This window comes from Nelusetta ayraudi, unplaced genomic scaffold, assembly GCF_046127955.1.
Source record: "Nelusetta ayraudi isolate G7.1 ecotype Tasmania unplaced genomic scaffold, CSIRO-AGI_Nayr_v1 ptg000063l, whole genome shotgun sequence".
In the NCBI taxonomy this organism is placed as follows: Eukaryota; Metazoa; Chordata; class Actinopteri; order Tetraodontiformes; family Monacanthidae; genus Nelusetta; species Nelusetta ayraudi.
Genome location: NW_027466113.1, coordinates 4,874,049 through 4,894,485, shown reverse-complemented (window position 1 = coordinate 4,894,485; position 20,437 = coordinate 4,874,049). Strand labels below are relative to the sequence as shown.

Below are 20,437 nucleotides of genomic sequence, written 5' to 3'. Positions count from 1 at the left end.
GTTTTGTCTTAAATTTGCTATTATTTTTCCCACAGGTATTAGGTTTGTGGATATTTCTTGGAGGATGTAAGAAAAAAAACACAGACAGAGAAACAGCAGTTGCATTTTTTCTTTTTTGAATACAAAAATGAGTCATTAATGATGGACAGTTCTTCATTGTCATCTTTGTGATGTCACAAATCATTGCTTTTTAAGCCCTTTTGACAGACATGGAAGTTTCCAAGAAAGCCCTGGCGTTTAGCACGATGTTAAAACCACGAGTTGTATTGGAGGCTGCAAACAGAGGGCTAAACATGCTGTTTCTCCGAGATCTGTCGAGGGTTTTCTGTTCTCTGATCCAGGACCTCTGGCTCACTGTCCCTCTGTGTGTGTGTGTGTCAGGTGGCTGGCCGGCGGTCCAGACAGGCACATGACGTGCACCCGGCGGAGGGCGTGTGGTCTGTCTGGGGGGAGTGGTCCGAATGCTCTCAGCCCTGCGGCGTGGGCGTGTCACATAGGAGCAGGACGTGCTTAGCCCCGCCCCCTGCGCCGCCCCGGACCCCGCCGCTCTCCTACTCGCCACCCAATTGGGGCGGCTACCTGCAGCGAGGGTTCGGCGGCCCGGTGGTCTCTCCTGTGCGGCCCTTCTACCCGCAGAGCTACCCACCCTACCGCTCTCCGCACTCCCCACCCACCGGCCACAATGCGGGACTGCCGCTCTACCGGAACACTAACGCCGGAGGGGGAGTAGGAGGTGGAGGCGGGGGAGCTCCTCTGCCCGGAGCGCCGATTCCATCGCCGCCGTTCCAGCAGCCGGAATTCCGGCAGCCGGAATTCCCCTCGGCCAATCACGAGCGGGCGCCCGTCCCTCGCCATCCCTACAGCTCATCGTCGCACGGCTACAGCCAGCCCACTCGCATAATCCGACGGCCCACCAGCCGCCTGGCAGAGAGGGCCGGAGGGGGCGGGTCCAGGAGGTCGGTCTCCACCAATCGGGAGGGTTCATCTTCCAGGAGGTGAGTGGGAAAAGAAAGTTATTCCATGATTTCTTTCTTTTTGGACCTGTCTGTCTCAGTGATTTATGAGTTTGTCTATCACAGAATGCAACATGTTTTTCTTTGTTATTTATAATCCTGAATTCTGATTAGGAAACATCTGGTACCAGAAGATGTTTCCTGGAAATGGAAATGGAAATGTGTTATCCAAGAACAATAAACTTGTTTACAGCAGTAAAGTAAACAAAAAAAAACCTGTGGATGTAGACAGACTGATTCAATCACTTTTCAGTCAACGGCAGCTAATAAATGCGCTCGGCTCAGCAGCCTGAGTCGATATTTTCCAGGAAAAGTTGACGTCACAGAGGAAGTGAGATTCGCCTCGCTGGCTTTAGCAACAGTGGCTTGTTTGGAAGGAAAATAGAGCTGAACGGTTGGAATGAGCAGCAGAATCCGCCAGAGCAAGAAGATTTCCGAGGTGTGCGGTGCACGTCCATCCAGGTGTTATTGTTTTAACTGTGGACACTCTTGTCACTCAGCACACACTGAGAGGCTGCGTGCCGGCGCTCACTGCTGTTGACTGGCTGAGATTAACTGATTCGGATCTTCATCGTCTCTTTCAGCCCCTTTCTCTCTGAATCATTTCCTCGCCCGTCGCCTCGCTTCTTTCTAGATGCTTGTGATGGTTGGAATCATACGATTCTTGGAATCATAAAAATCTTTGTCCGCCAGGTCCTCCAGCATCCGTCCCGGTCAGTTTGGTTACGGCAAGATGCCTTTCTCTCTGCCGCTGCACCGCCCCAACCGCCAGGCCCGCCACACCGACAACACCACCCAGTCGGTCACGCCGTCCCCCAGGCCGGCCGAGGAGGGCGTGGAGGCCGCTAGCGAAGGAGTCGACGGGGCAGCGGAGATCACGGACGCACCTGCAGCAGCAGCAGCATCAGCGGCGGAGCAGGCGCCTGCCACCACGACTGGCAACCCGCCGCGCCACTTCAACCGGCCACTGCCCCAGACCGTCCTCAGAGCTCCGCCCCCTCACACCCTGGGTCGCTCCTCGCCACCGTCGTCTGCGGGGGGCCGCCACCGCTTCGACTGGCACTCTGTCACGGCCCCGCCCCCTCCCGTCCCGCCCCTCTCCCGCCCCAACGGAGTAGCTCCGCCTTTTTCCACTTCCCTGCACCGGCCCGGGCCTCTGCACCCCGACAGGGAGCACCGCCCGGCCTTCGCCCCTCCAGTCCCGGGGGCCGGGAACCTCTACCCCCTCCAGTACCCCCACCTCCAGCACCAGGGCCCGGAACCAGGCCGGGACGGAGGCCGAGGATCTTCTCAGGTCTACAGGTGCTCCGGGCCGGAGAAGGAACACCGCAGGTGCTTCACACAGGTAGGATCCTCTCACTCCTTCTCACTCCTTCTCACTCCCACTCACTCCTTCTCACTCCCACTCACTCCCTCTCACTCCCACTCATTTCGTCTCACTCCCTCTCACTCCTTCTTATTCCCACTCACTCCCTCTCACTCCATCACGGAGCTCAGCCAATTGATTTGCTTGGTTTAGCTTATGGTTTAGTCTGAAATTTCACCCAAAGTCAGACGTTTATAATCACAGTGTCCACCAAAAGGGCAAAAGGTCAAAAGGTCAAAAGGCAGCTCCCAAAATGAGGAGGAACTGAACTTCGATAGAATGTGAGGTAGATCATTTCCTAGTGTCAACACTGACTGGTTGTCTGTGGGCGTTCAGATGGAAAACTGCCTGACTGACTGACTGATTACTCGAATGTGTGCGTGTGTGCATGTGTGTGCATGCATGTGTTGTAATTAGCTGCTGCCATGCGCTATGCACCATCTGGATTAAAATGAGCTTTTGTCCTTGACATTAAGCCACCCCCTCCCCCCAGCCCCCGCCTTTTTTTTTTTTTTTAGACATAACCTATTGCTGTGAAGGTAAAGCTGCATCGTAGTGGTGACTAAAATAAATAGCAAAGAGCCTTTGAGAGACCGCCTGTCCTACAAATGTCCCCAGGACCAAATTTGATTAGGCTAAATAGGGATGAGCCAGAAAAACAAGAAGATGAAACGTTGGAGCTCTGCTGGCACCCCCTCTGGCTGCTTCAGGGACGTGCATGAAGAGCAGGAATCTGGATTGAGGTGTCGTTCGCCTCAGACTGTAGTTGGACTCGTTCTTGTGTTCACCAGGGTGCTGGCAACAGTAAACGTTGAAAAACACAAGGTTGAAAAAGCATCATTCTGTCTCGAGTCTCAGAATAATCGATCGGCTGCGTGTCGGGACAGTCACGAGGCAGGAAGAGTCCAGCTAAATAAGCAGAGGGAGGAACTGATCCAGAGCTCCTGTGAGTCGCGGTCACGGCGACGGAAATACTGAGGACGACACGTGGCCGCTGTCCCTCCGCCAGCCGACCGCTGCATGTCTGTCCTGAGTGAGAGAGTGATAAGATTCAAAGACACTCGTCCACATTGCAAGTGGACACTTGAATTGAGCTCAGTGACTCACTCGACATTTCTCTCTTTCTTTCCTTCTCTCTTTCTTTCTTTCTTTCTTTCTTTCTCTCCTTTCTTTCTTCGTTCTTTGTCTTTTTTTCTTTTTGTCTTTCTTTCCTCCCTTCCTTCTTTCATCCTTCACTTCCTTCCTTCTTTCCTCCCTCCCTTCCTTCTTTCTTCCTTCCCTCTCTTCTCTCTTTCCTCCCTTCCTTCTCTCTTTCCTTCCCACCCCTGTGTGACGGTCCCCGTCCTGGAGCAGATTTATTCTCTGCCAGGCTTTTTTGGCGCCGTGTGTGCCAGCCACGCTAATAGCAGTCGTGTGACAGCCCGACTGACTTAGTCTGACTCACTGGGTTACATATTTACCCAACGACGACCAGCGCCGCCTCACCCTCCCCGTTCACTCCTGCAGGTTATCGTCCTTCTCTACATCCACCCATGTGTCCCTCAAGCAGTGTTGGCGAGTAATCTATTACTAAGTAATCCACTATAATTAAAATACTTTTTTAGTAACACAGTAACGTAATGGGACTACTCTGGTAATTATATCCTAATTACTTTATCAAGTAACCATTTCATTACTTTTCTGAAAGACTTTGCAAGCTAAAAATGTCTTATTATCCACAGAATGTCTGAAATGTCGAAAAACAACCGAAAACATTGAGGCCACAGATTGATGATGCAGTCGTGCATGTAACATCATTGATGTGGATATGTGACGACGCACCAAAACAAGCATGGCGGCAATTGTGTTTGATAGCTGGAAATACAAACATTATGTTGAGTTCATCTCGTCTCAATGAGAGAATATTGTGGTTCGCTGTACGCAGGAAACAAGACGTTCTCAACTGTTACTTCATCTTTTTTCAAGTAAAGTAATAAGTAATTGATTACTGATAAAACCAAGTGGTTAAATAAGTAATTAGATTACTTTTTAAAGGGGTAATCAGTAATCAGTAGTTGGATTACCTTTATGGAGTAATCCCAACAACACTGCCCTCAAGTCCCTGTCTTTGCTTCAAAAGTTTGCCTGTGTGCTTGTGAACGCAGCACGTCGCCCAGGCTTGCACGCAACTAATGCACATATGTGTTTGGGGGGTGTGTGTGATTTACGGCGTGAGTCAGAGCGTGAGACACGCGCTCTCATCCATTAGGGGGTGTAGTATTATTGTAGCGCACCCCGCCTGAGGCCCAGCGCGGCTTTTCATTTGTGTGTGTTGTGTTTTGTTTTGGTTGGTTTTTTTTTACCCGTCGCATAGGAGCAAGTGGGGGAAACGAGAGAGGAAGCACAAGGGGGTGAAACGCACGCATGTGTGTGCGTGTGTGTGTGTGTGTGTGTGTGTGTGTGTGTGTGTGTTTGAGAGGAAGCAAAAGTGTGGGTGGTTTGGGGAAGTGACGCAGCTAGGTAGTAGTGAAAGGAAGCACTGTTTTTAGAAAGTCTTCACACAGGAGGAGAGGGAGGGTGAGTGAAAGGGCACAGGAGTGAGTGTGTGTGTGTGTGTGTGTGCACGGTGTGCACGCTCAGGTCTAAAACTGTAAATCTGACGGCATCTCGGGAAAAATATTTTGGAGGGAGGGGGACAAAAGGAAAGAGTGGCTCAAAGGAGGAGAGGGATTCATGAAAAATAACTTTCTGTTATGCACAACTTATATTTATGGGTGCTTGTGAGCTGCTGCTGCTGCTGCTGCTGCTGCAGCAGGAGGATGGAGTGTAACAAGAGGAGAAGTTATTCTGTCAAGGAGACCGGGGAGGGAGGGAGGGAGGGAGGGAGAGGTGGAATCCGAGAATCCGAGCCGCCCCGGCCGGGAATCAAAACAGGAGACGAAGCAGCTTGAAGTGGACATTTAAGACACAGTCGCTGCTCTGTCCGTGCGCAGCGTTTGGCAGCTCTCTGAGCGGACCGTCCTGCGCCGAGTCACGCCGGGCAGGGCCGCGCCACGCCGGGTAAATGTTTACCTGGAATGGCTTAACAGTGCATTCCTCCTGCGACAGCGACCGAGGTGAGATCTGAAGCGTCCGGCTGGATGCTCTCTGGTGCCGCAGTCCCGGCCCTTCAAGATGAATGTTCACTCAAATAATCTGTATTTTTGAGGCCAGCGGTGCACTTAAAATGTCATTTCGCTGAAATTTTGCCTCTGGATAACAGCAAACTGGAGTAAATTATTCATTTTTGTCGTTCATTTTCGGCGGAATTGGCGGGAGCAGGTTCCTTTTCCATGACAGAAGCACAAAAAATCTGCAAAACAAAGATCAGCAGGTCTGTCGGTCCTCCACTCGGCCAGATGGGAACAATCACCTCGCCCCGTCTCACTCGCTCTCACTCTCACTCTCTCTCGCTTTCCATCGTATGATAGCAACCGATCAAAGACGGATTCCTTAATTACCGCAGGACAATGTGCCCCTCTCAGAAAACACAGCTGGCCGCCGGTGGGCCAGTCGCGCAGCAGACACTCAACACATCCTCGCCGCCGTGATAATCATCTGGCTTTATCTCGTCTTCTTGTTCCCACGATCGAAAGGCTAAGATCCTCTCTGAACGCCAGATCATTTCCAAGATGAGCAGGACCTTCTGCTTTCCCAAAAAAAAAACAGCTCCACCAGCCCAAGTACGAGCGCCCTGTTGTTAAGAAGAGAAATGAATAGCACTCGTCGTCTGATGCAGCCAATATGTCATCTTCTGCCAGAGCAATAAGAGTTGATTTGTGCTCCAGACGGGCTGATCAGTCTCGGAGGCTCGTGTTGCGCCCGCTCGCTGCCTCCATTGATCTGTTTTCCTGCGCTGCTCCGTCTCTTTGCGGCGACCGCCGTGTTTGCACAGACAACAGTGGAGACGGCAACCACTTTGGATCACTTTTAGCGTCCGGCTGCCAAAATAGAAAAGGAGAAAGAAAGGAAGAAAAAAAATGCTGAGTCACCTTCCATTGTTGCAGTGGATGCCACGAGACGGCAGAGCTGCAAGGCACTCTGGGTGTTTTTACCCCAGTAGGCAGTGTTTTTCATGTTGTCTGTCTTTACTACGGGGCACTATGCCAAAATAATGATATGCTGTGCATTTCACTGGACCCCACACTAACAGACTTGATGTCCAATTTTATTCCTACTTCCTGGTCTTTATTTTTCACTCCTGCCTCTGTTGAGGCAGCATTGAATGATTCATTTCATCTCAATTGAGAGGAATGGGCTTGGGAATATTGTCACTAATCTGCAAGATGTGTCTGAGCCCTTTGTGACATCACAACGGGCAAGTGGAAAAAGCCAAAGTTGGAGAAGAATGGCAAGAATAGAATTTTTCTCAGTTTCCGAGAAGTCCACAAACAGGATGGAGACAAATCTTTGTATTTGTTATATTTACATATTATATTTATATACATATTATATGTTTACGTTTTGTTAGAACACACCGACAAAGGGAACATTTGCACAGCTCAACACCTCAGACACATTTGCTTCCCAGCGTGCACGAAACCACAACCAGGTCCAGCTGCTACTGAGGGGCACTTCAGCCGAAACACACAAAAACCTCAGGGTTTGCGTCGTCTCCGAAAAGTGCAGGTTGCTTTTGTTTGTAAATGGGCTGTGTAATGACGTGGTTCCATCTGCTGCAGCGAAAGTCCGACGATCTAATTGCTGTCTGTCGTTACGCGGTTACCGTTACACAGGAAACCCATTATTAAGGCCGCGAGCACGTAGCCGCGCTGCTCGGCCGCAGTAACTCAGTGCAGGCTTCTGCCACGCTTAATGTTGTTCTCATGAAGCAAATAAAAAATAAATAAAAAAAACGGGAAAAGGAAAAAGGCCCAGATGTGTTTTGTTTTATTGGTCTCACGCAGGGACACACGCCTCAGCCACACTGACTCACTCGGCCGCTTTCTTGTGTTGTTGTTGCTTTTGTACTTTTACGAGCCGAGTACCTGCTTCTTTACGAGTGACAGGTACGACTGCTTGTAAAGGGTCTGTTTAGGTCGGGCTCTGAGTTTCCATCGGATCTGACTCCACTGTTGAAAAGATGAAGCTACGCCCAGCTGACAAGTTCATTGATTGATATAAACAAAATCAACCTATATATATATATATTTATACCCATATATTTTTTCATCAAAGTGAACGTAAACTCCAAAATTTCATTTCCTCCTCAAGGTTTTTAGCTAGTGCTGAATAGTATTTTTTTTTTTTAATCCAACACAAGGATTTAGGAGGATAACTTCACACCCAGCTTCAGCTGAACTGGCAGCGCCGTCTGTGTCTCTATGTCGTTCTTGGCAACGGACTGCAGCCATATTTCCTCACATGTCAGTGTTGCTCCTACCGCATTGCCGTTATGTATTATAGAGATAGAAAAAATTTGCAAAATATCCGATGCAGTCTCATAAAAAAAAAAAAAAAACCTGTTCATGTCATGCTGCAGACAGCTAAGTGGTACCAGAGACCAGAGATCATTTCAGAGATTTTGAAATGATTGGGATAAATCAGAGCAGTATGAAGCTTAAAAACATCTGCAGTGAACTCTGCAGCCAGAGGAAAGAGCACCGAGTTCCTGCAGTAAATACTGGGAATGGAGCTAGAATGCAGAGCTGTTGGTTTTCTCTCCTTTTTTTAAATGTATTTTTCCCAAATTTTTGTGAAAACCTTTTAGCAATATTTGAGAGGTCTTTCCAAGTTTAGGTGTTTCCATTACCACTTTTTTTTATTGCGATATTTAGGTTTTGCGCAATTCTACGGGTAATGGAAACTGTTCAACATTCAGTTCTCTTCTTTCAAAAAGTGTCGATATTGACTTTTCAACCTTCACCACTGCCTGTGATCAGTGTGTGTCGGCTGACGTGTCTGCTGAGCTGCCCTGTTCAGAGAGGAACAACAGCACCAACGACGCTGGTCTGGTTTCGTTCAGTGATCAGGCAGCTTCAGCGTTCGTTGATTCAAATTCAATTCTTCTCTACTATTCTCTAAAAAAGTATCCATTCTCCTCCTCCTCCTTCTCCTCCGTCTGTTCATCCTGGTGCTGTTGCTTGACGGATGGGAAGCGCTTCCTCCTCAGGGCTCCTGACTGGCCTCCGGGGTCGAGGCCTGCGTTTGGGCGGTGGCCCTGCGCTGCTTGTCCTCGGTCACAAGATCAGCCGGAGAATGTTAATCACCGCGGACAAACACACCCACACACGCGTGTAGATGTGTGTGTACACAAGGCCGAGGCTTGGCGTGCATTCAGTCATCCCGGTCCCTGGTGGGTTCCTGTCAGGTTCCTGCCGGGTTCCTGGAGGGCCGCGGGGGTCCGTCAGCCGCAACCTGCTGCTGCTGCTGCTGCTGCTGCTGCTGCTGTGGGGGATGAGTTCAGTCCGTCCAGCGCAGGTTTGGACTTGCAAGAGGGAAGTGGGGGGGGGTCGGACAGTGGCGTGTGGGCTCGGCCCCTCCCTCTGGGGAAGCACATGTGGTGAAAGCTTCCACATCGTGACGCCGGCACCGAGAAAAGAAAACCATTAATCTGGTTGCGGGTCAGTGCCAGTGTTTGCGTTTCGCCCAAGTGTTACATGCGATCAGGAACTTGACTGGTGCGTGTGTGTGTGTGTGTGTGTGTGTGTGTGTGTGTGTGTGCAGACCAAACACAGGCGGCCATCCCCCACCCCTCACTCGCCCCACTCCACCGCACTGCTTCGCACGGATCGATGATAAAAGGTGTCTCGGACTTTTCACAGCTCCCGGACAAAAAAAAAAACCCTCTTTCTTTCTGTCTCTCTTCAGTCTCTTTCTCTCGACAGCTTCTCTCACTTTCCTCCGACACGCCCCTCTCCCTCCCCCCACCCTTCACTCTCTCAAAGGCTCTGTGACTCCGTCAATCTCGCTGCTCTCGAGCTGCCTCTCAGGGCGTCTTTCACTTTATTGTGTCGGAGGAATGAGCGCTGGCCGGCTGAGTGGGAGCGACGCCCGCGGCCTTGCCGCCCGGAGGCTCGGCTGCTCCCTCGCAGCAGCAATCGGCATCAGGATCGGATGAGATTCTTGAACCCGAAACAGACGAGGAAAGTTTTTCGGTGAACCTGCGAACCCGCTTTTTATTTTTTTGGTCCAGTAAGAGCCAGAAGTTAAGACAAGTTTGCACACTAGTTTCTTTGATTGAATCCCAGTTTTCAGTCCACTGGGGACTTATTTCGCTTTAACCTCTGAAGTGGTTTTAGATAATCTGGCTCAGCTTTTTTTTTCTTTTTTTTCCCCCTTGTTTACTTCCTTCTTTCTAATGTGATCCCTTTCAAGGTCTCGGTCTAATTCACGCAGGCTGATTTCCTCGTGTTGCGCTGAATGATGGCCTTGTAAAACTGAAACGGCACGAAGATCCACTGAACTTTTCTCTTCAAAAAAAAAAAAGAAAAAGAAGAAGTTGGCCAACACCTAAAAATATATATATATATATATATATGTATATATATATATATATATGTATATATATATATATATATATATATATATATATATATATGTATACAATGTAGGAGGCGTTTTTAAATAAAGTCAACAAATTTCTAAGCCGCGCGTCTACGTCTGAGTCCTCGGCTAACATAAATCTGAGATTACAACATGAGGAAGTGAAGTCTGGAGCAACAGAGGGATGAAAACTAGATCGTAAATCTGCCCAGACATGTGACGCCGGCCACCGCTGCCGCTTGGATCTTCTGCACTTTGCTGTTTCATTCACTGCCAAATTGGTGTGACGCACGACTCATCTCTTCCTCCATCTCCTCCTCCTCCTCCTCCTCTGTGTGAGAGGTTGAATGCTGTGGCAACTCTGGCGTCTTGTGACCTGTAAACCGTATTACTGCTAATATTTCTGCTCTGACTCTCTGTTGCAACGTCCAGCTTCCCTCCTCCCTCGTTTCCTGGCGGGACCTTTAGCAGAGAGAGGGGAGATAAAAGGGCCTGGCAGTGAAAGAGAAGACAGCTGCGTCTGTCCGGATGAGTCCTGCAACATTTCGCCAAACACATACTTGTGGTGTTATTTCGGCGTCTCTTCTTCTCGTCCGGTTGTTTTAACTCCTATTAAAAAAATAAAATAAATAAGAGGACGATTTTAAATGTCACGACCTGAACTCTGCAGTTTTGGCTTTTGTTTCCACCCGCACCTCTTCACTTGAAAGCAAGCTGCAGAGAACAGTAAAACCTAGCCTCGAAAATCATAGGGAAGAGACAAAAACAATTCAGTTGTATTTACAAGGAGGTGCTTAGGGGGAAAAAAAGGTGTCAAAATAGCAAACAACCCTCTCATCCACTCAACAGGGAGTTTGAACTTCTTCGCTCTGGTAAACGATATAAAGGACCAAAGGCAAACCGTCATATCTTTAAAAGAAATTCCATCCCTAATGCCATTGGAGCACTGAATACCATGTCTCGTTGATACGTTTTTGATGTAATTGCCACTGCTGCCCTGCTTTTTGCCCTGTTGTTGCTGTTGTTGCCGTCCTGCTTGTTGTTTTATGAGACCAAAGACAGATGTCCACATTGTGAACAATAAATGAACTAACTTAAGAATTTCTGTTAAAGCCATCGCTCTCCCCTCCACCCGCTCCACCCACCGACTCAGTAACTCACTGTAAATGAGGGACCGCACCAGGCAGGGCCCCTGCAATAACACGCCGACGCTCCCTCGGACCCATGAAACAGCAGCGAACACGTCTTTAACCCTCCCCTGCCCCTCCTCCATTCAGGCCCATTAGCCTCCCCCTGTTTTTACACACCCTCCAAACTCCCCCTGGAGGAGGAGAAGCAGCCGCTCGCGCCCGTCGCAGCCTCCCAAACGCATGAATGCATTCCTTGACTTCTTCCTCGCATTCTTCCTCGGCCCCTGTTTTACACCCCTGTCTCACAGCCCTTTTGTTTCTTTCTCACTGCTTGTCGTAGCTGCACAGGCATCCCCCCCCACCCTCCCTCCTTCTTTTTTTTGTGTGCATTTTTGGGAGTTTGGGGGTCTCGGCGGTTATAAACGGGGGGCCCAACGTGTTTATGTCCAGCGGACATATTTACAACCGTCGCTGGGACACATTTCACGCCGACAGGACACACATTAATGCAGCCTGATGCGCAGCAGCTCGCTGGGAACATCGTCAGGTGACACGCAGCGGCCTGGAAGTCTCCGCCGCCACTTAGCGTCGTCTATACATGTCTTCAGGAGGCCCCGGCCGTCTCATACAGACCTCGTAAATTACACAAACCGCAATCTGTTCTTGCGGCGCGAAAAACCGTCGTAGCTGAGCACCTTTCGTAAAGTTTCACGAGCCGGTTTCACACTCGGGGCAGAGCAGTGGCTACAAGTGACCCTTATGGGTGTCCCGTGACGTGACGAGAGCCAGCAGGCCACGCAGGCGGGGAGAGCGTGACGCTCGGTGAAGCAAAAGCCTTGTTTCGCACTTGATTTTTTTGTAGTTTTTTCTTCTTGAAAGAGGCCGTCTCACGTGGGAATTGTCCATCTCGCACGAGTACGAAACTGGACTCCTCTGCGGCGCGAGTCCCCTCCCGGATGAGTGACGAGGAGCTTTCCAGCTGTTTGTGACAGCTGTGTGAGGGGCGGGCGGACTTCAGGAAGAGAAAAAAAAAAAATAGAGATGGAACAAATCGTGAAGAAAGAGGGACAGATACGGAGATTATGGGGCTGACGGGGATTCGAGTTGAAAGGAAATTTGAGAACGCCTTGTGTAGCATGTGTGTGTGTGTGTGTGTGTGTGTGAGTGTGTGAGCCAGCTGTGTGCTAAGACAGTCATGCCCAACCAAGGCGATAACTGATGATGCTCTGTGTGTGTGTTTGTGTGTGTGTGTGTGTGTGTGAGAAGTGGTGGAAGAAGCATTTCTTCCTGCTATTGTATAACACCAAGAACGAAAAATTTTCACTGACGCACATCGGCCGATAACTTCCATCCGTCAACAACGCAAAACCTCACTGACTGATGTGTATTTTGGTAACACCCAATCAGTCAATCTGGTCAAAATATGGCACGGCAGTCAAAGTGTTTGTTCAGTTGCTTCTCCTCTAAAATTGTGCGAATACTTGGACACACATTCCTCACGTTAATCTTCCACCAGCAGGCCTATTAGCTCATCTTTGTGCACGTGTGCGAGTCCCACCAGATTGTCCGATGAGTTACAATCGTCCGGTGTGAGCTGCAGCTCCGGCTCGGCTGCGCCGCCTGATGCTTTGGCTGTTGTGTAAGTGCAGATCTGCTAAAACTCTTTCTCCACTGTATGGGTCTGTTGAGGAGCTGCAGGAGCGCTGCTGAGATGTGCTCAGACTCATGCACGCACACACACCCACACACACACACACACACGCATGCACACGCTCACACTTGCACAGAGTCGTTTGCATTCTGCGGTCACGGCACTGAAAGCCGGGGAGGATTTACTCCAGCGGTCGTTTCCAGAAATCTATTATTTCCATATGTTCCGAACACACAAGTGGCCTGTGTTTGTTTGTGTATCCGTGTGTGTGTGTGTGTGTGTGTGTGTGTGTGTGTGTATTTGTGCGTTAGATTGCATCTTTCTCTGCTTTTTACCTCAAAGGTCACAAATCAAACCGTCCTCCTTCCATAAACATTTTTTGCTTCTTGACTTCTGCTCGGCTGACTGCCGACTCCACCCAGCGCCCTCCAGAGGCCCGGAGGGAGCCAGCGGCCGTCAGTTTTCACGGCTGCCGGGTGATTTCGTACGTCTTGGCTGTGCTAAATCTCCCCCCCCCCACCCTGTCTGTCCCGCAGGTGTGCAGTGGAGGCGCGGCGGAGTCCAGGGCCGAGCAGTGCACCGCCTTCAACGCCCAGGAGTTCATGGGTCGCCTCTACAACTGGGAGCCTTTCACCGAGGGTGAGCGCGCACACACACGTAGACACAAGCACAGGGCATCCGCTAACGTGCCCTGCGCTCCATGTTGCGTCAGAGTGCGAGAGAGTCAAAGGAGGAGGAGGAGGAGTAGACTGGAGGTCCATCTGCTTTCATTCTCTGGATGGACCTCTCTCCCTCCTCTGTCTCTTTTTTCTTTTTCTTTTTTCAGCCCCCCCTCCGGTTTGTCCAATATCTCCCCCCGTGGCCCCTGCCAAGCTTCTCCTCCCAGCACTGACACAGTGCACAGATTCCTACGGCGTGAGATAAAGGGAAGGAGGGAGACGGCGAGAGAGAGAGAGAGAGAGAGAGAGAGAGAGAGAGAGAGAGGGCAGGCGAGAGCCGACGGGACGCAAGTGTTTTCTGTCACGTGGTCGCCGAGGACGACGGAGCGCAGGGTGCGCGCAGAGCTAGTGGAGAGTGTGACACATACCTGGTGTGTCTTTGAGGAACTGTCTGTCTGTCTGTCTTTGTTTTCCAAGTACTGGAGGGGACGGAACACGACAAACTGAAAAGAAAATAATCTGAGGAATTTCATAGAGGAAATATTAAAAACATGGGGATTTTATAGAGGATGAAGGAAGGAGGGGAAAGAAGGAGAGAAGGGAGGAACGCAGCTGTAAAACGATATCGACAGTATCAGAGGTGATTTAGCAACATGTGCGCGGGACCCCGCGCTGTTTTCACAGCGTCGGCTGATTATTGGCCCGGCGTGCAAGCATTACAAAGAGGCGAAGCCGCAAATTGGGAAGGTGACGTGCCAGATGGAAGGTTTCCTGGAGCCGTTGGACTTATTCCGCCTTTCCATCTGGGACAGAGTCGGTAGAACGGGTTGGGAAGAGGCGAGGTGGCCCCTTTCAGAATGAAAGACAGAGAGAGGCGGACGATGATGAGGTGAACCGTCAGTCTGTCCGTGTTCAAGCCGGCTTGGCGTGCTGGTGGTGGTGACTGGCCACAGCACCACAGTTCACTGTTGTCAGTGGAGATAAACCCTCAGTGCTTTTCTTCCAACTTCTTTTATTTTGAAAATAAAAGAAGTTAAATCTGGTGCTGAGAACTTCTAATCTCGTTAGCAGCCGCCTGGGCTTTAAGTCGCTTTCTTTCTTTCTTTCCTTCTTTCTCTCTTTCTTTCTTTCTTTCCTTCTTTCTCTCTTTCTTTCTTTCTTTCTTTCTTCCTCTGTGGTTTTCAAAGGGCAGCTAGCCGCAGTCCAGGTTGTGTCTCGACTGAAACCGAGGCCGATTCCCCATGAGGCGAGCTGAGAATGTCTGAACTGAAGCCGCCTCGTTGGGTTCGGCAGCCAGGTGGACGAGTCAGGTCTTATCTAAGAGGAGCGCATATGAAAAGTGTGAGATTGTGGCGGCGGGGGCCCTGGGCTGATGGAAGGGCACCTCGGAGGCTATAATGATATGTTTTGGTCTCGTACAATCAGCCCCGGGCCAACGTGGAGGGCACGAACACGCACGCCGCACATCTGTAGCAGGAGTCATGCGGAGGGTAACAGCAGGAGTCCGTCTGCACATAAACACCGGATGGAGTGGGGGTGGAGTGGGGGTGGAGGGGGGGTGGAGGGGGCTCCTGGATTCGGCCTCTATTTATCCTGGGATCTGCAGCTCTTGACTCTTGCTGCCCTCTACCACCCCCGTCTGACTCACGTCCACCAGGAGCCCATCGCCGAGGCCAGGCCGAGAGAGAGAGAGAGAGAGAGAGAGAGAGAGAGAGAGAGAGAGAGAGAGAGAGAGAGGGGGACCTGGTCGCTTGTCCGGCGGACGAAAAGCAGATGCGACCGCTAATGGACGGCTGGAACAGGCTGCTGGCGCTGCAGATTACAAACAAATTTTTAAAAATGGCGTTGTTGGATTGCTGCAGAGATTTGTCTGATTTACTTACTTACCTCTCTGGAGTTGTGGACCAAAAAAAAAAACTGGCTGCCGTCACGTTTTATTGGCTGCGGCAGATGTCGAGCTGTCACAGGCGTGTGACGTCATGCCGACTCGGACGTTCTGGATCTGCTGGAGATGATCCTCCTCCACTCCACTGTGTAAACTGAGCCACGCTGTTTACTCCCATTGGCTGCCATCTGAAACCGTCGTATCGGACTTCCCATCAACACACTGGAGTGTGTGTGTGTGTGTGTGTGTGTGTGTGTGTGTATACACTCTTCCTCTCCAGCTGCACTCATCTGTTTGGAGCTTCCCAGTGGCGCTGCATGAAAAACTCCCAATCACTTGCTTACGCTGAAGCGTGCAGTCAGCTTTCTTTTTTGAACGCCCCCCCCCCCCCCGTCCCGACCCCATGAGCTCAGCCCACCTTTTGTGGCTTGCGTCAGTGCCCTCGCGTGCAGGTGTTGTTTTTACCCCCAATATTGTCCTCCTCTTTTTTTTTTCCCGACGCCACATCCCCCTCTCCGCACTCACCCCATCCTCCCCTCTTCCTGTCCCCGCTTTCTCTCCCCCTGCTGGAGTTTGTTTAGGGCCGGCGATAGTGGGGGGAAGTATATTCAGACGCCATGTATTCCACTGTCTGAGCACTAAGCTGGGCCGAGGGGGGCCGAGGGAGACAACGGAGGAGAGAGGAAGGGAGAGGACCCAAAAGGGAGAAAATGGATAAAGTGGCCCGAGGGAAGATTCAGGAGAAAAATAGAGAAAGAATTTGTTGTTGTTGTGATGAAAAATTGTTGTGATTAGGAGCTGGCAAGAGGTGCCGCAAATTCAGGGCAGGGGGAGGTAGTGGAGACGCGAGGAGGAGGAGGAGGAGTGACATCACTGCTCCAGAGATTGGATGTATCAGTTGATTGACAGCCAGGAAGGAAGGCTGGAAACAATGGCCAGCTTTATCTTCCACTTTAAATATATTTCATATCTACCAGTGGAGAACAGGAGACAGTCAGGGAACGACTTCGGCCTCACTTCGGAAGTAATCAATCAGTGCTTTAGTTTTACTTGATTTCTGTGTTGCGTACGTCAGGGACTATTTTCACACTCTTGTTGATTTAACGATCTGACATAATGGCCACTTTTTTAGATCTCAGATTTTTCATCCTTCAGTGAAGCAGCCGCACCCCAGAAAACAGCAACACTCTGCCCTCTGCTTGCTTTTGTTAAGGTGGAATGGAACTGGACCCACAATGCAGACTTAACAAACAAAGGTTTATTAGCACAACAGGTAAACAGTTCAACTTAGGGAGTCAGTCCAAAACCCGCAGGGCAGAGAAAACAGCAGATGAGTATCAGTGGCTAGGTGATCAGACCAGGTTTAAGTACAGGTGTAGATGAGCAGAAGGTAATCAGGTGGACCAGTGGCAGGTGAGTCAAGGGAGCAGGTGTAGCTGATCGCGTTGACGATCCCTCCCAGGCCAGCTGCCAGACAGGGGAGACAGAAGAACAACTCCAGATCCCAACCGCTTAGCTTCTGGCTTTATGCTCACAAGGTGGCCATGTGGAGGAACCAAAACCTCGCTGAGTAGATATGTCCCTTTGTGACATCACAAAGTGCTGTCATCCAAAACTGCATGTCTTCGGCAGAACGCTTCATGGAGTTACCAGGTGAACTAATTATAATAATTTTCATTTCATTTTTTTTTTTTATCATTTTAAATGTTTGGCCTTCAAAAGGTCTCAGCACTCCACTTTGTCGTGCTCCATGTTGCCCTCTGCTCATTAAACTCTTTTCAGATGACATGCTGACTGGCTATCGACGCTAAAGCAGGTACAGTAAGCTCAACCTCGTGGAAAACTTGTCTGGGCTCTCCAAACTCTTGAGCAGCTTGCTCAAGGACCACCAGCACCACCGCCAACACCGTCACATTTTTGTGTGCACTCACTATTTATCAACTGTACCTGGTATTTATAACGTTAATCTCCCCCCGATGACAAATATCCAGTCTGAGCCAATCACTCCACGTGTGTGTGGGTGTGCGTGTGTGGCTTCCTGACCACTTCCAACCACTTAGGGAGATAAAAGACCCTCTTTATGTCCTCAGCGTAGTTTATCTGGCCGACAACAGGATCAGGAAGTCCAACTCCCAAACCTGTGCGGGTGTGTGAACTCCCGATGGGCTTCATCACGGCTGCAGATGATTGGACTTTGCATATATTCGATTTTAGTTTCTTAGTTTAATTTAGTTTCTATAAGCTGGTTAAAGTGTAGAAGTATGACACCATTTGGAACTTAGACTGGTCCTTTTCTTCTCCCACTGAAATACTTTTGTTGGCTTCCAGTGGGCTTCAACAAACAATGAAAAATCATGCTTATGTTGGTCGTCTCTGGATGTGCTGGATCCATTTATTAAAGCCTTGATTCAAGAAACCAAAGAGACACTGTTAAAACACTGACTACCTTTGGGCCCACTACACCCTTTTAAATACCGACTTGGGTAGTAAAGCAGCAACGGCCAATGGTCTGGCACTTGACCTTTCACTCTTTGTTCTCCGCTATCTCCTGTCAGACTCTTGGCTTTGAAGGTGGAACGCTCGCCGATGATGATATATTGAAGGGGGAGGAATTCTGTCCTTGGTCAAACTGTATGACGGTGGAATTAAGTGGTGTAAAAGTCATTTGAGAACCGCATAGTGATTATGCTTAAATAGCAAAAAAATAATAATAAGAAGAATTGATAAAATCGTCAAGTGTTTCGTAAAAGAACCAGGTTTTTCATTCAAACTCCCTGAAGCAAATGAGCTGCTACTATAAGGTATCACCGTGTTAGGCATGTCACAAGCTTTGCACTTGATAAAAATCACTTCACGGTGATTCGGCAGTGACATTTAACACCGAGGCAGAAGTCGTAATTTCAGAGGAGCAGAATGTGTCCTTTTAACCCCTGAACTCCCATTGACACACACCGCCCTCTCCATCTGCAACCAAATCTACGACCCTTCAACTCCAGCTATGAGCCCCTTGTCTATAAAGCTCTATTTCAGACACACAAACTCACACACACACACACACACGAGCATTTTCCCTGAAGCATTTAACCCACACACCCTGGACCTCAGAAGCCTCAAAGGGAAGGACGGTCAGCAAAGCCGCTCTTTTATGTCCCTTTTAAATGTCTTCTCCTATTCAAAATCAACCTTTCCACGTCATACTTTTCATTGTTTAAAAAAAAAAGGGGTGAAAAAAGGAAAAGAGACTCATCTCTCATAGCAACACTTGGCCGACCACCTCAGTCTCCGACAAAAAAAAAATCAGCTCTAGCTTCTTTCTAAATAAAACCGTTGCTGCGTTGGACCTTCCACAAGTTTGGAAAGAGCCAAATATGAGGCAGTGATTGGAATTGAGTGGGAAAGGTCATCGACAGGACAGGGTAACAGATTATTATTGGACGACATCATTAAAGTTCGTTTTGAGTAATGTGGAGCTATTAAGTTTACAATCAGAAGAGACACTTTTATTGTAAACATTCTTCCAGGTCATAAAAACGCAGCCCTCAGCTCAACCACGGCCAGTTTGCTGTGCTGAACTTGTGGCCACTAGTTCACGTGGACCGAGTGAAGTCATGAGCACTTGCTCTTTATTTTTTTATTTTTTTCAGTTTTAATCCAGAATTCAGAACAGATCAAACTCACTGAACTGATCCAAATCACTGCATCAGTTCAGGGTTGATGCTGATTGATACTTTTTTAAAGTGCATTTACAATCATCAGTATGCATGTTATTAGAGTGTTATTAGAGTGAATTCTGAAAACTTTAAGTGCTGGTCAGAAGGACGGTTGGGCTGAAGGTGGGTTTGATGTGTTTAGCCCTGCTCGTGTTTCTCCACTCCACCATGGCTTGGAGGGGGGGGGCTGTTTTAGTGACCCATTTATGTGCAGCTTGCTTTGTCCAAACACATGTCAGAAAATAGATCCCTCCTTCCCAGTTTCTCTCCATTTTCAACCCCATTTCCCTCAAGATTGTCCCATTGTTTATTCTAAAAAAAAAATCTCTTCAATTTACTAGTTTACCTTCGAGCTGTCTTCCTTTGTCCCTTCATTCTGTCTCTGCTCTCACACTGACTGTGGGGGCTTGTTAGACATAAATCAAATCCCCTTCCAACTCCCTGTCACACTGGTGTTTACACCTCTGGTCAGGGGTCCATATCTCCTGGGAAGAGGGCAACAGTGAGTTCGCTCATGGATGCTGGGAAACAAATAATGGACCCTCTGCTGCCTGACAGTCCCCAGGTTCAGTGGCCTCGCCATGGAAGGAGCTCAGTGGCCCAGCTGGGCTTTTCCACACACAAAAAAACACACAGATGCGCATGAGGACTCACACACACCTCCATCCATCCTTTTTCAATACCCACTTCTTCCTGAACTCAGGGTCACAGGGGTCTGCTGGAGCTTCTCCCAGCTGTCATTGGGTGCAGCAGGGTGACACCCTGGCGGTGTTGGCGAGTAATCCATTGCCAAGTAATCCACTACTCGGAGTAATGTAATTAGATTACTGTGGAATAACTGGTTATATATCATAATTGCTTTATGAAGTAACGATTTTGTTACTTTTCCCAAATCGTCTAATTATTTTAACAATATGGGCTGTGCAAAAGGCACAAGCGCTGTACACGAGTTTGTTCTGTGAGATGTGCAGTTTGTGTTCAGAGAGCATTCATTCATGTTAAGAGGGAAGAGGCAATGTTTGGAATTGCAAAAAGTTCATTCCAAAGCACTGAGCAACTATGGCTTTATCTTTTTTTTTTTTAAAACTAAAGTAGTGAGTGAAATAATTAGTAATTGATTACTTATGAAACAAATTAGTTAAAAGAGTAATTAGATTACATTATTAAGGAGTAATCAGTAATTACTTTTATGGAGTAATCCCAACCATACTGCACCCTGGACAAGTGGCCTGCAATCGAACCCACAACCTTCTTGCCGTAAGGCGACAGCGCTGACCGCTGCGCCACCGTGTCGCCCCACACACACCCACCCTATTTAAGGTTTTTACATCAGACCCTCATCCCCCCCTCGTGTTATCTTGCAGTGGGCGCGGACAAGCAGTGCGAGCTGACCTGCAGACCCGCCGGCTATCGCTTCTACGTCCGCCTGGCCGAGATGGTCCGAGATGGAACCTCCTGTGTCAACGTCTCCTCGAATGACGTGTGCGTGGAGGGGAAGTGCCTGGTGAGTGCGTATTGAA

At 49.2% G+C, this 20,437-nt stretch overlaps 1 protein-coding gene across 1 annotated transcript in view; it reads left to right on the top strand.

The window, feature by feature from the left end:
- The window catches only part of adamtsl4 (ADAMTS-like 4), a 34,664-nt gene that overhangs the window by 4,903 nt on the left and 9,324 nt on the right, over nucleotides 1-20,437 (top strand). The window contains exons 3-6 of the mRNA XM_076040736.1: nucleotides 382-995; nucleotides 1,707-2,358; nucleotides 13,200-13,302; nucleotides 20,282-20,421. Coding sequence (XP_075896851.1) covers nucleotides 382-995; nucleotides 1,707-2,358; nucleotides 13,200-13,302; nucleotides 20,282-20,421 — 1,509 coding nt within the window. The remainder of the gene's footprint in view (nucleotides 1-381; nucleotides 996-1,706; nucleotides 2,359-13,199; nucleotides 13,303-20,281; nucleotides 20,422-20,437) is intronic.